The sequence below is a fragment of the Pogoniulus pusillus genome, chromosome 40 (genome assembly GCF_015220805.1).
Source record: "Pogoniulus pusillus isolate bPogPus1 chromosome 40, bPogPus1.pri, whole genome shotgun sequence".
Lineage (NCBI taxonomy): Eukaryota > Metazoa > Chordata > Aves > Piciformes > Lybiidae > Pogoniulus > Pogoniulus pusillus.
The window spans coordinates 5952514-5967099 of NC_087303.1; the positions used below are offsets into that span (position 1 = coordinate 5952514).

Genomic DNA, 14586 nt, shown 5'->3' on the forward strand with positions numbered 1-14586 from the left:
CAGCCCTGCCAGCACTGCTGTGGCCTCCTCCAGCCCCACTCATTCCCATCTCAGCTCTTTATATTCCACACCATATTCTCTGTTCTCAGACAGGGCTGCCGCAGCCCCAGCCCGCCCTGAGCCCAGACCCGCACCACCCCGTGCCCACTCGACCCCCAGCCTCGCACCCATCCCAGCCTCACACTGGTCCCAGCCTCACACCCATCCCAGCCTCACACCCATCCCAGCCTCACACCCGCCCCAGCCTCACACCCGCCCCAGCCTCATACCCGTCCCAGCCTCACACCCGTCCCAGCCTCACACCCGCCCCAGCCTCACACCCGCCCCAGCCTCATACCCGTCCCAGCCTCACACCCGTCCCAACCTCACACCCGTCCCAGCCTCACACCCGTCCCAGCCTCACACCCACCCCAGCCTCACACCCATCCCACCCTCACACCCATCCCACCCTCACACCCATCCCACCCTCACACCCGCCCCAGCCTCACACCCATCCCACCCTCACACCCATCCCACCCTCACACCCGCCCCACCCTCACACCCGCCCAGCCTCATACCCGTCCCAGCCTCACACCCGCCCCAGCCTCACACCCGCCCCAGCCTCATACCCGTCCCACCCTCACACCCGTCCCAGCCTCACACCCGCCCCAGCCTCACACCCGCCCCAGCCTCACACCCGTCCCAGCCTCACACCCGTCCCAGCCTCACACCCGCCCCAGCCTCACACCCGCCCCAGCCTCATACCCGTCCCAGCCTCACACCCGTCCCAGCCTCATACCCGTCCCACCCTCACACCCGTCCCAGCCTCACACCCGTCCCAGCCTCACACCCGCCCCAGCCTCATACCCGTCCCAGCCTCACACCCGCCCCAGCCTCACACCCGCCCCAGCCTCACACCCGTCCCACCCTCACACCCGTCCCAGCCTCACACCCGTCCCAGCCTCACACCCGCCCCAGCCTCACACCCGTCCCAGCCTCACACCCGTCCCACCCTCACACCCGTCCCACCCTCACACCCGTCCCAGCCTCACACCCGTCCCAGCCTCACACCCGTCCCAGCCTCGCACTGTTCCCAGCCCGGTACTGGCTCCAGTCCCACACCAGCTCGAGCCCCGCACCGGCCCCAGCCCCGCACCGCCGCCGTTGCCCGCTCCGCCATGGGCCAGCCCCGGCCCTCCCGGGCGCTGCTCCTGGCCCTGCTGCTGCTGGCGGCGGTGCCCATCCCGGCCCGGCCCCGCGGGCGCTGCCCTCCCCTGTGCCGCTGCCACCGGCGGCTGCTGGACTGCAGCCGGGCGCTGCCCGCCCTGTGAGTGCCCTGCCCGGCCCCGCCGCCTGCCCTCCTGGGTTTGCCGGCCCTGTGCCACCCGGGACAGTCCGGGGGCTGCGGAGCGGCAGGGCTGAGCCGGGCAGGGTTGAGCCGGGCAGGGCTGAGCCGGGCGGTGCTGAGCCGGGCGGTGCTGAGCCGGGCGGTGCTGAGCTGGGCAGGGCTGAGCCGGGCAGGGCTGAGCTGGGTGCTGAGCCGGGCGGTGCTGAGCCGGGCGGTGCTGAGCCGGGCAGGGCTGAGCCGGGCAGGGCTGAGCCGGGCAGGGCTGAGCCGGGCGGTGCTGAGCCGGGCAGGGCTGAGCTGGGTGCTGAGCCGGGCGGTGCTGAGCCGGGCGGTGCTGAGCCGGGCGGTGCTGAGCCGGGCAGGGCTGAGCCGGGCAGGGCTGAGCTGGGTGCTGAGCCGGGCGGTGCTGAGCCGGGCGGTGCTGAGCCGGGCAGGGCTGAGCCGGGCAGGGCTGAGCCGGGCAGGGCTGAGCCGGGCAGGGCTGAGCCGGGCGGTGCTGAGCCGGGCGGTGCTGAGCCGGGCAGGGCTGAGCCGGGCAGGGCTGAGCCGGGCAGGGCTGAGCCGGGCAGGGCTGAGCCGGGCGGTGCTGAGCCGGGCAGGGCTGAGCTGGGTGCTGAGCCGGGCGGTGCTGAGCCCTGCGTTTCTTTGCAGCAATGCCAGCGGCGGCTCAGGTTCTGCCGCGGAAGGACGAGCGTGGAGGGGACACCTCTGGGCTGAGACCTTGTAAGTGTCCTGCAGCAGTGAGCTGAGGCTGGCGCCAGAGAAGGGGCATGAAGATGCTGGCAGGGCTGGCAGGGCTCTGCTGTGAGGCCAGGCTGGGAGAGTTGGGCTGGGGCAGGCTGCAGGAGAGAAGGCTGCAGGGAGACCTTCTGGTGGCCTTGGAGTGCTGGAAGGGCCCAGCAGAGAGCTGGGCACAGAGCTGTGAGCAGGAACTGCTGGGCCAGGCCAAGGGGGGATGGTTGGAAGGTGAGAGAGGAGCTTGAGAGTGGAGAGAAGGGAGAAATGTTTGGCAGTGAGGGTGGGGAGAGCCTGTGCCAGGCTGCCCAGAGAGCTGGGAGCTGCCCATGGCTGGCAGCAGTGCAGGGCAGGCTGTGTGGGGCTGTGAGCATCCTGCCCTGGGTGGGGATGTCCCTGCTGGCTTGCAGGGGTAAGACTGGATGAGCTTTGGGGGTCCCTTCCCACCCAGCCCCTGTGATTCGATGACTTTCAATCATTTCCTCTGGGCCAAGGCCATGAGCAGCACCAGAGCCACACAGACCAGGTCCAGGGGAACGCAGCTCAGCAGGCAGAGCTGGGGGTCGCCAGGGCTTCCATGGATGAAATGCCAGAGCCCCACCCTGGGGACCATCCCTCCCTCTGCCTCCTTCACCAATCATCAGGCTACAGTCAGCTCCAGCAGGCCAGGAGCAGTGCCTGCTCCTGCCACGGGTGGGGACGGTCCCCACAGTGCCCCAGAGGGATGCTTTGGGGAAGGCACTGCAGGATGCTCTAGCAGGAGGTGTCCCTGCCTATGGCGGGGGGGAGGGGGGAGGGCTCTGGGTGATCTTTGAGGTCCCTTCCACCCTAAACCATTCTGTGACTCTCTGTTTCCCCCTGACATTTCCAGCTCCTCCTGGTGTCTCAGCAGTGTCCATGTGGCATTCCCCAGGGAGCTGGGGGGGTGCAGCCTGCAGCAGAGGAGGCTCAGGGCAGAGCTCATTGCTGCCTGCAGGGAGGCTGTAGCCAGGTGGGGTTGGGCTCTGCTGCCAGGCAGCCAGGGACAGAACAAAGGGGACACAGCCTGAAGCTGTGCCAGGGCAGGTCTAGGCTGGATGTTAGGAGGAAGTTGTTGTCAGAGAGAGTGATTGGCATTGGAATGGGCTGCCCAGGGAGGTGGTGGAGTGGCTGTGGCTGGAGGTGTTGCAGCCAAGCCTGGCTGGGGCACTTAGTGCCATGGTCTGGTTGACTGGCTAGAGCTGGGTGCTAGGTTGGGCTGGCTGAGCTTGGAGCTCTCTTCCAGCCTGGTTGATTCTGTGATTCTCTGATTGCAGAGTCCTGCAGGACAACGATCTGCAGGCAGTGAAGAGACATTCTCTGGAGGGCCTGCTCCTGCTGAAGCACCTGTGGGTACCACCTCCTGCCCGCCGTGCTGGGCTGCTGCCTCACCTCCCCCTGGGCCCCTGCTCTGAGTGTCCTTCACTCCTGAGGGTGGGAGCAGGGCAGGGGGTTGTGGTGCTGCAGCAGTGGGAGATTCCCCAGCAGGGCTGGATGCTGCTTTTATTTCCCCAGATCCCACCCAGAGGAGGAGGCTGTTTCCCCTTCCCATGGAGCAGTCAATCACTTCTAGTCAAGCCAGCAGTGTGCCCAGGTGGGCAGCAGAGCCAATGGCATCCTGGGCTGGCTCAGGAGCAGTGTGGGCAGCAGGACAAGGGAGGTTCTTCTGCCCCTGTACTCAGTACAGGTCAGGCCACAGCTTGAGTGCTGTGTCCAGTTCTGGGCTCCTGAATTAAGAGAGATGCTGAGGTGCTGGAAGGTGTTGAGAGAAGGGCAGCAAGGCTGGGGAGGGGCCTGGAGCACAGCCCTGTGAGGAGAGGCTGAGGGAGCTGGGGGGGTGCAGCCTGCAGCAGAGGAGGCTCAGGGCAGAGCTGATTGCTGCCTGCAGCTGCCTGCAGGGAGGCTGTAGCCAGGTGGGGTTGGGCTCTGCTGCCAGGCAGCCAGCAACAGAAGAAGGGGACAGAGCCTGAAGCTGTGGCAGGGCAGGTTGAGGCTGGATGTTGTTAGGAAGTTGTTGGCAGAGAGAGTGATTGGCACTGGAATGGGCTGCCCAGGGAGGTGGTGGAGTGGCTGTGGCTGGAGGTGTTGCAGCCAAGCCTGGCTGAGGCACTTAGTGCCATGGTCTGGGTGCTTGGCTAGGGCTGGGTGCCAGGCTGGACTGGCTGAGCTTGGAGCTCTCTTCCAACCTGGTTGATTCTATGATTCTATAAGCCCAAGCTGACTATGACCTTTCCATGCCCTGGGAGGTTTCCCCTGCCTCTGTTTCTCTGAGGATCACTGTTTTGGGGGTGAGAGACACCTAAAGCAAGGCCAAAACCTGGCTTCTGCTGGGGGTGAGGTGAGAAAGCCTCCATCGTGGTGGAGGCAGAGCCTTGTGTTGCTCATCCTGAGGTGGCCTCTCAGGTTGTCATCCCAGCTGGGCAGAGAGGAGCCTGCACTGCCCCTTCCTCTGCTGAAATCCCACATGGGCTGAGGTTGGGAGGTCCTTACCTGACCTCCCAGCTGTGAACAGGACTAAGCTCAAAGCCAGGACAGGATTGCTGCTAGAAAAGACTCAGTGAGGTTGCTCAGGGCTGTGTCTGGCTGTGTCCCTCCTCTCCTTGGAGGAGAAACAAGCTTGCCTCTGTGTCCACACAGCATCACCTGATGTGGCCCCAAGCCCTCTGTCTCTGACACCATCTGGAAGGCAGCAGAGGAGCATCTGAGTTGGGTTTTTTCCCCTCCTCAAAGTTCAGGTTTCTACATGTGTTGGGGTTTCCTGTGTGGTGCAGGCAGAGGAAGTGTGAAACAAGAGCAGCAAAGTCTGGCCCTGGTGCTTGTTCTCTGCTTGGCTGCTCTCTTGCTCCCTGTTCTCATCTTGAAGGCTGAGAGGCAGAAAGAAATCTTGGAGGCTCAGAGCTTTAGTGCCCAAGGACCTGAGCCCCAGAGGAGATGCAGGAACAGTGACAGCACAGAGCTCATGCCAAAGGGCAAAGCAACTGCTTGTGCCAACAAGCTGCTAGCAGGGGACAGCCTGGCCTGGGTGTCCTGAGGGTCATGGTTTGGGTCCCACTCCTCTGTCATTAGGGAGCTGAAATAAGGACAGGGAGAAGTTGTAGTGAGGTGGAGGTTGGGCTCTTCTCTCCAGTAACTAACAACAGGGCAAGAGGAAATGGCCTCAAGCTGCACCAGGGGAGGCTTAGGCTGGACATGAGCAAGGATTTCTTCACTGCAAGAGTGGTCAGAGATGGGCACAGACTGCCCAGGAAGGTGGTGGAGTCCCCATGCCCTGGACGTGTCCAAGAACTCTGTGGCCATGGTGGGGTTGGGTTGAAGGTTGGACTGGATGAGCTTGGAGGCCTTTTCCAACCTGGATGATTCTGTGATTCTGAGTCTCCCCCAAGCCCCTGCAGAGTTGCTCAGCTCAAGCACCAGAGCCATTTGCTGAGTGTGACCTTTACCTGCTTGCTTTTTCCCCACAGCAAGGGGGGGTTGTGTCTTCCAGCTGTGTGTTGCCTTGGAAGGATCCATGCCCAGGGGTGGGCTTGGTCCTTCTGGAGCTGCTTCTGTTGATCTCTTGGAAGGTAGCAGAGCCCTGCAGAGGGACCTGGCCAGACTGCATGGGTGGGCAGAGGCCAAGGGGATGAGATTGAACAAGGCCAAGGGCAGGGTTCTGCACTTTGGCCACAACAACCCCAAGCAGCACTGCAGGCTGGGGCCAGAGTGGCTGAGAGCAGGCAGGAGGAAAGGGACCTGGAGGTACTGATAGAGAGTAGCTGAAGATGAGGCAGCAGTGCCCAGATGGGCAGCAGAGCCAATGGCATCCTGGGCTGGCTCAGGAGCAGTGTGGGCAGCAGGACAAGGGAGGTTCTTCTGCCCCTGTGCTCAGCACTGCTCAGGCCACCCCTGGAGTGCTGTGTCCAGGTCTGGGCTCCTGAGTTGAAGAGAGATGTTGAGGTGCTGGAAGGTGTTGAGAGAAGGGCAGCAAGGCTGGGGAGGGGCCTGGAGCAGATCCCTGTGAGGAGAGGCTGAGGGAGCTGGGGGGGTGCAGCCTGCAGCAGAGGAGGCTCAGGGCAGAGCTGATTGCTGCCTGCAGCTGCCTGCAGGGAGGCTGTAGCCAGCTGGGGTTGGGCTCTTCTCCCAGGCAACCAGCAATAGAACAAGGGGACACAGTCTCAAGTTGTGCCAGGGCAGGTCTAGGCTGGATGTTGTTAGGAAGTTGTTGTCAGAGAGAGTGATTGGCACTGGAATGGGCTGCCCAGGGAGGTGGTGGAGTGGCTGTGGCTGGAGGTGTTGAAGCCAAGCCTGGCTGGGGCACTGAGTGCCATGGTCTGGTTGACTGGCTAGGGCTGGGTGCTAGGTTGGGCTGGATGATGTTGGAGGTCTCTTCCAACCTGCCTGATTCTATGATTCCATGATTCTATGATTCTATGATTCAGGCAGCCCCTGGGCTGCATCCAAGCCTTGTGTCAGTGCTGGGGAACGGTGGAAAAGGAAGTGGTGGCAGTGCTGGGCTCCACCACCCAGCCTAGCTCCCTGTTCTCTGCCTTTTGAAGCAGGTCCACGTGCCCTACGTGGTGGAAAAGAAGGATCCAAGAGCTTAGGAGCAGAAAGCAGGATCTGCAGGATGTGGGGTGCAGGACAAAGGACTCAGGCTGGGCAGAAAGAGGCTTCCAGCCACATTCCCTTTGCACAAGGCTGGCAGCTCCCCCAAGGCCTCCTGTGCCCATGCACAGCTCTCCCTCCCTGCCTGCCTCCCTGGGAGGTCCAGACCTGCTGTGACTCCACACTGCTCTCCCTGAACACCCTCTCCAGCAGCAAGGTCATCTTCAGAGGAAACTTTGTGCCTTCATCTCCTCTAATTTTAGATGCCTAATCACTGCCTAGCACTAAGCTAATTGTCCAGGCTGCTGTTTTCCATGGAGAGGAACAGACACTTCCCAGGAGCCTGTCTGGGTTGGGGATGAATCACCCCCCCAGGACTGTTTCTCTGCTGGAGAACAAGCCCAGGCAGCTAAGCCAGGCTGAGACAAGGAACTTTTTGCCTTCAAAAGCCAGGCCAGGTGCATGCTGCAGCACCTGAGCACCTCCAGGGCCCTCACAGCAGATCTGTGCAGGAGGATGCAGTTGGGGTCACAGCCTCCCTGTGTGCTTTTGCCACCTGCAGCTCTAAGAGGGTCTCTAATGTAACTCTTTCAGCATTTGTGGCGTAGGAGGAAGGGACTGAGGGGTCCAGAGCTGCCCCAGCCTAAAGGAGGGGACTCAGCAGAGCACAGCAGAGGGGCAGAATCCCCTCCCTGCCCTGCTGCCCACACTGCTGGGGCTCAGCCCGGGACAGGGCTGGGGCTGAGCTGGCAGCACTCAGTGCTAGCAGTGCTCAGTGCTGGCAGATCTCAATGCTGGCAGTGCTCAGTGCTAGCAGTGCTCAGTGCTGGCAGATCTCAATGCTGGCAGTGCTCAGTGCTGGCAGTGCTCAGTGCTGGCAGTGCTCAATGCTGGCAGTGTTCAGTGCTGGCAGTGCTCAGTGCTGGCAGTGCTCAGTGCTGGCAGTGCTCAGTGCTGGCAGTGCTCAATTCTGGCATCTCTCAGTGCTGGCAGTGCTCAGTGCTGGCAGTGCTCAGTGCTAGCAGTGCTCAATGCTGGCAGATCTCAATGCTAGCAGTGCTCAGTGCTGGCAGTGCTCAGTGCTGGCAGTGCTCAGTGATAGCAGTGCTCAATGCTGGCAGTGCTCAGTGATGGCAGTGTTCAGTGCTAGCAGTGCTCAGTGCTGGCAGTGCTCAGTGCTGGCAGATCTCAATGCTAGCAGTGCTCAGTGATGGCAGTGCTCAGTGCTGGCAGTGCTCAGTGCTGGCAGTGCTCAGTGCTGGCAGATCTCAATGCTGGCAGTGCTCAATGCTGGCAGATCTCAATGCTGGCAGTGCTCAGTGATGGCAGTGCTCAGTGCTGGCAGTGCTCAGTGCTGGCAGTGCTCAGTGCTGGCAGATCTCAATGCTAGCAGTGATCAATGCTGGCAGATCTCAATGCTGGCAGTGCTCAGTGCTGGCAGTGCTCAGTGCTGGCAGTGCTCAGTGCTGGCAGATCTCAATGCTAGCAGTGCTCAATGCTGGCAGATCTCAATGCTGGCAGTGTTCAGTGCTGGCAGTGCTCAGTGCTGGCAGTGCTCAGTGCTGGCAGTGCTCAGTGCTGGCAGATCTCAATGCTGGCAGTGTTCAGTGCTGGCAGTGCTCAGTGCTGGCAGTGCTCGCTGGCAGATCTCAATGCTAGCAGTGCTCAATGCTGGCAGATCTCAATGCTGGCAGTGTTCAGTGCTGGCAGTGCTCAGTGCTGGCAGTGCTCAATGCTGGCAGATCTCAATGCTGGCAGTGCTCAGTGATGGCAGTACTCAGTGCTGGCAGTGCTCAGTGCTGGCAGTGCTCAGTGCTGGCAGATCTCAATGCTGGCAGTGCTCAATGCTGGCAGATCTCAATGCTGGCAGTGTTCAGTGCTGGCAGTGCTCAGTGCTGGCAGTGCTCAGTGCTGGCAGTGCTCAGTGCTGGCAGATCTCAATGCTGGCAGTGTTCAGTGCTGGCAGTGCTCAGTGCTGGCAGTGCTCAGTGCTGGCAGATCTCAATGCTAGCAGTGTTCAATGCTGGCAGATCTCAATGCTGGCAGTGTTCAGTGCTGGCAGTGCTCAGTGCTGGCAGTGCTCAATGCTGGCAGATCTCAATGCTGGCAGTGCTCAGTGATGGCAGTGTTCAGTGCTGGCAGTGCTCAGTGCTGGCAGTGCTCAGTGCTGGCAGATCTCAATGCTGGCAGTGCTCAGTGATGGCAGTGCTCAGTGCTGGCAGTGCTCAGTGCTGGCAGTGCTCAGTGCTGGCAGATCTCAATGCTGGCAGTGCTCAATGCTGGCAGATCTCAATACTGGCAGTGCTCAGTGATGGCAGTGCTCAGTGCTGGCAGTGCTCAGTGCTGGCAGTGCTCAGTGCTGGCAGATCTCAATGCTAGCAGTGCTCAATGCTGGCAGATCTCAATGCTGGCAGTGTTCAGTGCTGGCAGTGCTCAGTGCTGGCAGTGCTCAATGCTGGCAGATCTCAATGCTGGCAGTGCTCAGTGCTGGCAGTGTTCAGTGCTGGCAGTGCTCAGTGCTGGCAGTGCTCAATGCTGGCAGATCTCAATGCTGGCAGTGCTCAGTGATGGCAGTGTTCAGTGCTGGCAGTGCTCAGTGCTGGCAGTGCTCAGTGCTGGCAGTGCTCAGTGCTGGCAGATCTCAATGCTAGCAGTGCTCAATGCTGGCAGATCTCAATGCTGGCAGTGCTCAGTGATGGCAGTACTCAGTGCTGGCAGTGCTCAGTGCTGGCAGTGCTCAGTGCTGGCAGATCTCAATGCTGGCAGTGCTCAATGCTGGCAGATCTCAATGCTGGCAGTGTTCAGTGCTGGCAGTGCTCAGTGCTGGCAGTGCTCAGTGCTGGCAGTGCTCAGTGCTGGCAGATCTCAATGCTGGCAGTGTTCAGTGCTGGCAGTGCTCAGTGCTGGCAGTGCTCAGTGCTGGCAGATCTCAATGCTAGCAGTGTTCAATGCTGGCAGATCTCAATGCTGGCAGTGTTCAGTGCTGGCAGTGCTCAGTGCTGGCAGTGCTCAATGCTGGCAGATCTCAATGCTGGCAGTGCTCAGTGATGGCAGTGTTCAGTGCTGGCAGTGCTCAGTGCTGGCAGTGCTCAGTGCTGGCAGATCTCAATGCTGGCAGTGCTCAGTGATGGCAGTGCTCAGTGCTGGCAGTGCTCAGTGCTGGCAGTGCTCAGTGCTGGCAGATCTCAATGCTGGCAGTGCTCAATGCTGGCAGATCTCAATGCTGGCAGTGCTCAGTGATGGCAGTGCTCAGTGCTGGCAGTGCTCAGTGCTGGCAGTGCTCAGTGCTGGCAGTGCTCAGTGCTGGCAGATCTCAATGCTAGCAGTGCTCAATGCTGGCAGATCTCAATGCTGGCAGTGTTCAGTGCTGGCAGTGCTCAGTGCTGGCAGTGCTCAGTGCTGGCAGATCTCAATGCTGGCAGTGCTCAGTGATGGCAGTGTTCAGTGCTGGCAGTGCTCAGTGCTGGCAGTGCTCAATGCTGGCAGATCTCAATGCTGGCAGTGCTCAGTGATGGCAGTGTTCAGTGCTGGCAGTGCTCAGTGCTGGCAGTGCTCAGTGCTGGCAGTGCTCAGTGCTGGCAGATCTCAATGCTAGCAGTGCTCAATGCTGGCAGATCTCAATGCTGGCAGTGCTCAGTGCTGGCAGTGCTCAGTGATGGCAGTGTTCAGTGCTGGCAGCTCTCAGTGCTGGCAGTGCTTAGTGCTGGCAGTGCTCAATGCTGGCAGATCTCAATGCTAGCAGTGCTCAGTGCTGGCATCTCTCAGTGCTGGCAGCTCTCAGTGCTGGCATCTCTCAGTGCTGGCAGTGCTCAGTGCTGGCAGTGCTCAATGCTAGCAGCTCTCAGTGCTGGCAGTGCTCAGTGCTGGCAGCTCTCAGTGCTGGCATCTCTCAGTGCTGGCAGTGCTCAGTGCTAGCAGTGCTCAGTGTTGGCAGTGCTCAGTGCTAGCAGTGCTCAGTGTTGGCAGTGCTCAGTGCTGGCAGTGCTCAGTGCTGGCATCTCTCAGTGCTGGCAGTGCTCAGTGCTGGCAGTGCTCAGTGCTGGCAATGCTCAGTGCTGGCAATGCTCAGTGCTGGCAGTGCTCAGTGATAGCAGTGCTCAGTGCTGGCAATGCTCAGTGCTGGCAGATCTCAATGCTAGCAGTGCTCAGTGCTGGAAGTGCTCAGTGCTGGCAGTGCTCAGTGATAGCAGTGCTCAGTGCTGGCAGTGCTCAGTGCTGGCAGTTGTTAAGAGGGTGGTGAGACCCTGGCACAGGTTGAGAGTGGTGAGACCCTGGCACAGGTTTCCCAGGGAGGTTCTGGATCTTTGATCACATTGGGTGCTTCTGTGCTCCACAACCTCCCTGGAGGTGCTCAGGACCAGGCTGGGTGAGTCCTTGAGCACCCTGTGCTGGTGGGAAGTGTCCCTGCCCATGGCAGGGGGCTTGGAACTGGCTGAGCTTTGAGATCCCATTCTATGAAATTCAGCTCTGCTCAGGGCACTCTCACAGGTCTCACCTCACACAAACTGATGCCAGGCACAAACACCACCTGAACTCAGCCCTGGTGACCCAAAGGGTGCCAGGGTAGCCCTGCAGGTGGAAGCAAACAACACAGTGCCAATGCCATGATGGTTTTTTCTCTTCTCATTTTCACAGGGATCTGTCTCACAATCAAATCCTGGTGATTGAGGAAGCTGCTTTCGAGCCACTTCCCTTTCTGCAGCTGCTGTGAGTTCTAAAAGCCTCTTTCTGGTGCCTTTAGCAAAGCCAGTTTGTGTCCAGAAGCCTTCTGTGTGTGCTAGAAAACCCTTGCCTGGGCTATTTTTAGCTCAGTGACTTCAGTTTCTCCTGCTAGAAGGCAAAAGGAGTTGAAGAACTCAATGCAATTGGCTGGGGGGAGCCACAACAGGATGAGGGATCCCAGCCTGCCCGGCCAAACCAAGCCATTCCATGAGGGTTTGCTGCATCCTGGGACAGGAATAGATGCAGCACATGTGGGCTTCATTTCCTCTCCTTGGCAGGTTAAAACAAACGCTGAGACAAGGGCAATTTCCTCCCCGCTCTACCTTGGGTTTGGGGACTTCCTACAAAGCCTGACTGCTCTGCTCCAGCTTCCTGCAGGACAGGCCCCATCACCTCTGTGCCCTTCCTTCTCCCCCCTTCACCTCTGTGCTTTTCCTTCTCCCCCCCGTCACCTCTGTGCTCTGCTTTCTTCCCCCTGCACCTCTGTGCTCTGCTTTCTTCCCCCTGCACCTCTGTGCTCTGCTTTCTTCCCCCTGCACCTCTGTGCTCTGCTTTCTCCCCCCATCACCTCTGTGCTCTTCCTTCTCCCCCCTTCACCTCTGTGCTCTTCCTTCTCCCCCCTTCACCTCTGTGCCCTTCCTTCTCCCCCCATCACTTCTGTGCTCTTCCTTCTCCCCTCATCACCTCTGTGCTCTGCTTTCTCCCCCCTTCACCTCTGTGCCCTTCCTTCTCCCCCCATCACCTCTGTGCTTTTCCTTCTCCCCCCCGTCACCTCTGTGCTCTGCTTTCTTCCCCCTGCACCTCTGTGCTTTGCTTTCTCCCCCCATCACCTCTGTGCTCTGCTTTCTCCCCCCATCACCTCTGTGCTCTTCCTTCTCCCCCCATCACCTCTGTGCTTTTCCTTCTCCCCCCCCCCCGTCACCTCTGTGCTCTGCTTTCTCCCCCCTGCACCTCTGTGCTTTGCTTTCTCCCCCCCATCACCTCTGTGCTCTGCTTTCTCCCCCCATCACCTCTGTGCTCTTCCTTCTCCCCCCTTCACCTCTGTGCTCTCCCTTCTTCCCCCTTCACCTCTGTGCTCTGCTTTCTTCCCCCTGCACCTCTGTGCTCTGCTTTCTCCCCCCCATCACCTCTGTGCTTTGCTTTCTCCCCACTGCACCTCTGTGCTCTTCCTTCTCCCCCCTTCACCTCTGTGCTCTCCCTCTCCCCCCATCACCTCTGTGCTCTCCCTCTCCCCCCTGCACCTCTGTGCTCTGCTTTCTCCCCCCATCACCTCTGTGCTCTCCCTCTCCCCCTTTCACCTCTGTGCTCTGCTGTCTCCCTTGTTCACCTCTGTGCTCTTCTTTCTTCCCTCTTCACCTCTGTGCTCTTTCTTCTCCCTTGTTCACCTCTGTGCTCTTCTTTCTCTCGTTCACCTCTGTGCTCTTCCTCCTCCCCCATCCACCTCTGTGCTCTTACTTCTCCGTTGTTCACCTCTGTGCTCTTCCTTCTCCCCCCTTCACCTCTGTGCTCTTCCTTCTCCCTTTTTCACCTCTGTGCTCTCTCTCTCTCCCCTTCACCTCTGTGCTCTTCCTTCTCCCTTGTTCACCTCTGTGCTCTTCCTTCTCTCCCCTTCACCTCTGTGCTCTTCCTTCTCCCTTGTTCACCTCTGCTCTTCTTTCTCCCCCCTTCATCTCTGTGCTCTTCTTTCTCCCTTGGTCACCTCTGCTCTTCTTTCTTCCTTTTTCACCTCTGTGCTCTTCCTTATCCCTTGTTCACCTTTGTGCTCTTCTTCCTCCCCAGCAACCTGGATGGAAATCTGCTCACCCAGCTCTGGAATGGCACCTTCCAGGCGTGGCATGGGATGCAGTTCTTAGAGAAGCTGTAAGTGGGACAAGGTCTAAGGGCAGAGCAGAGCAGAGCTGCACAGTGCCAGGTCCTGAACATCTCCAGGGAGGTTGTGGAGCACAGAAGCACCCAATGTGATCAAAGATCACATTGGGTGCTTCTGTGCTCCACAACCTCCCTGGGGAACCTGTGCCAAGCTCTCACCACCCTCAACCTGTGCCAGTCTCTCACACTAGAACAGATCTTCCAGTCCAACCCCCCTGCTAAAGCAGGGCACCCACAGCAGCTTGCCCAGGATCAAAATGCCCAGGGGGGGATTGGAATCCTTCCAGAGAAGGAGACTCCATCACCTCTCTGGGCAGCCTGCTCCAGACCTCCAGCACCCTCACACCAGGGCCTGTTGGGTCAGGCCAAGGGGGGATGGTTGGAACAGGGCCAGAGGAGGCCACAACAGTGCTGGCAGGGCTCTGCTGTGATGCCAGGCTGGGAGAGTTGGGCTTGGGCAGGCTGCAGGAGAGAAGGCTGCAGGGAGACCTTCTGGTGGCCTTGGAGTGCTGGAAGGGCCCAGCAGAGAGCTGGGGACAGAGCTGTGAGCAGGAGCTGCTGGGCCAGGCCAAGGGGGGATGGTTGGAAGGTGAGAGAGGAGCTTGAGAGTGGAGAGAAGGGAGAAATGTTTGGCAGTGAGGGTGGGGAGAGCCTGTGCCAGGCTGCCCAGAGAGCTGGGAGCTGCCCATGGCTGGCAGCAGTGCAGGGGAGGCTGTGTGGGGCTGTGAGCAGCCTGCTCTGGCTGGGGATGTCCCTGCTGGCTTGCAGGGGTAAGACTGGATGAGCTTTGGGGGTCCCTTCCCACCCAGCCCCTGTGATTCGATGACTTTCAATCATTTCCTCTGGGCCAAGGCCATGAGCAGCACCAGAGCCACACAGACCAGGTCCAGGGGAACGCAGCTCAGCAGGCAGAGCTGGGGGTCGCCAGAGCTTCCATGGATGAAATGCCAGAGCCCCACCCTGGGGACCATCCCTCCCTCTGCCTCCTTCACCAATCATCAGGCTACAGTCAGCTCCAGCAGGCCAGGAGCAGTGCCTGCTCCTGCCACGGGTGGGGATGGTCCCCACAGTGCCCCAGAGGGATGCTTTGGGGAAGGCACTGCAGGATGCTCTAGCAGGAGGTGTCCCTGCCTATGGCGGGGGGGAGGGGGGAGGGCTCTGGGTGATCTTTGAGGTCCCTTCCACTCTAAACCATTCTGTGACTCTCTGTTTCCCCCTGACATTTCCAGCTCCTCCTGGTGTCTCAGCAGTGTCCATGTGGCATTCCCCAGGGAGCTGGGGGGCTGCAGCCTGCAGCAGAGGAGGCTCAGGGCAGAGCTCATTGCTGCCTG

At 60.1% G+C, this 14586-nt stretch overlaps 1 protein-coding gene across 1 annotated transcript in view; it reads left to right on the top strand.

Annotated features, from left to right (window-relative positions):
* The first annotated feature begins 1157 nt into the window (after positions 1–1157).
* LRRC37B (leucine rich repeat containing 37B) overlaps positions 1158–14586 on the top strand; it is a 28773-nt gene continuing 15344 nt past the window's right edge. The window contains exons 1-4 of the mRNA XM_064174378.1: positions 1158–1306; positions 3358–3429; positions 11300–11371; positions 13166–13246. Coding sequence (XP_064030448.1) covers positions 1158–1306; positions 3358–3429; positions 11300–11371; positions 13166–13246 — 374 coding nt within the window. The remainder of the gene's footprint in view (positions 1307–3357; positions 3430–11299; positions 11372–13165; positions 13247–14586) is intronic.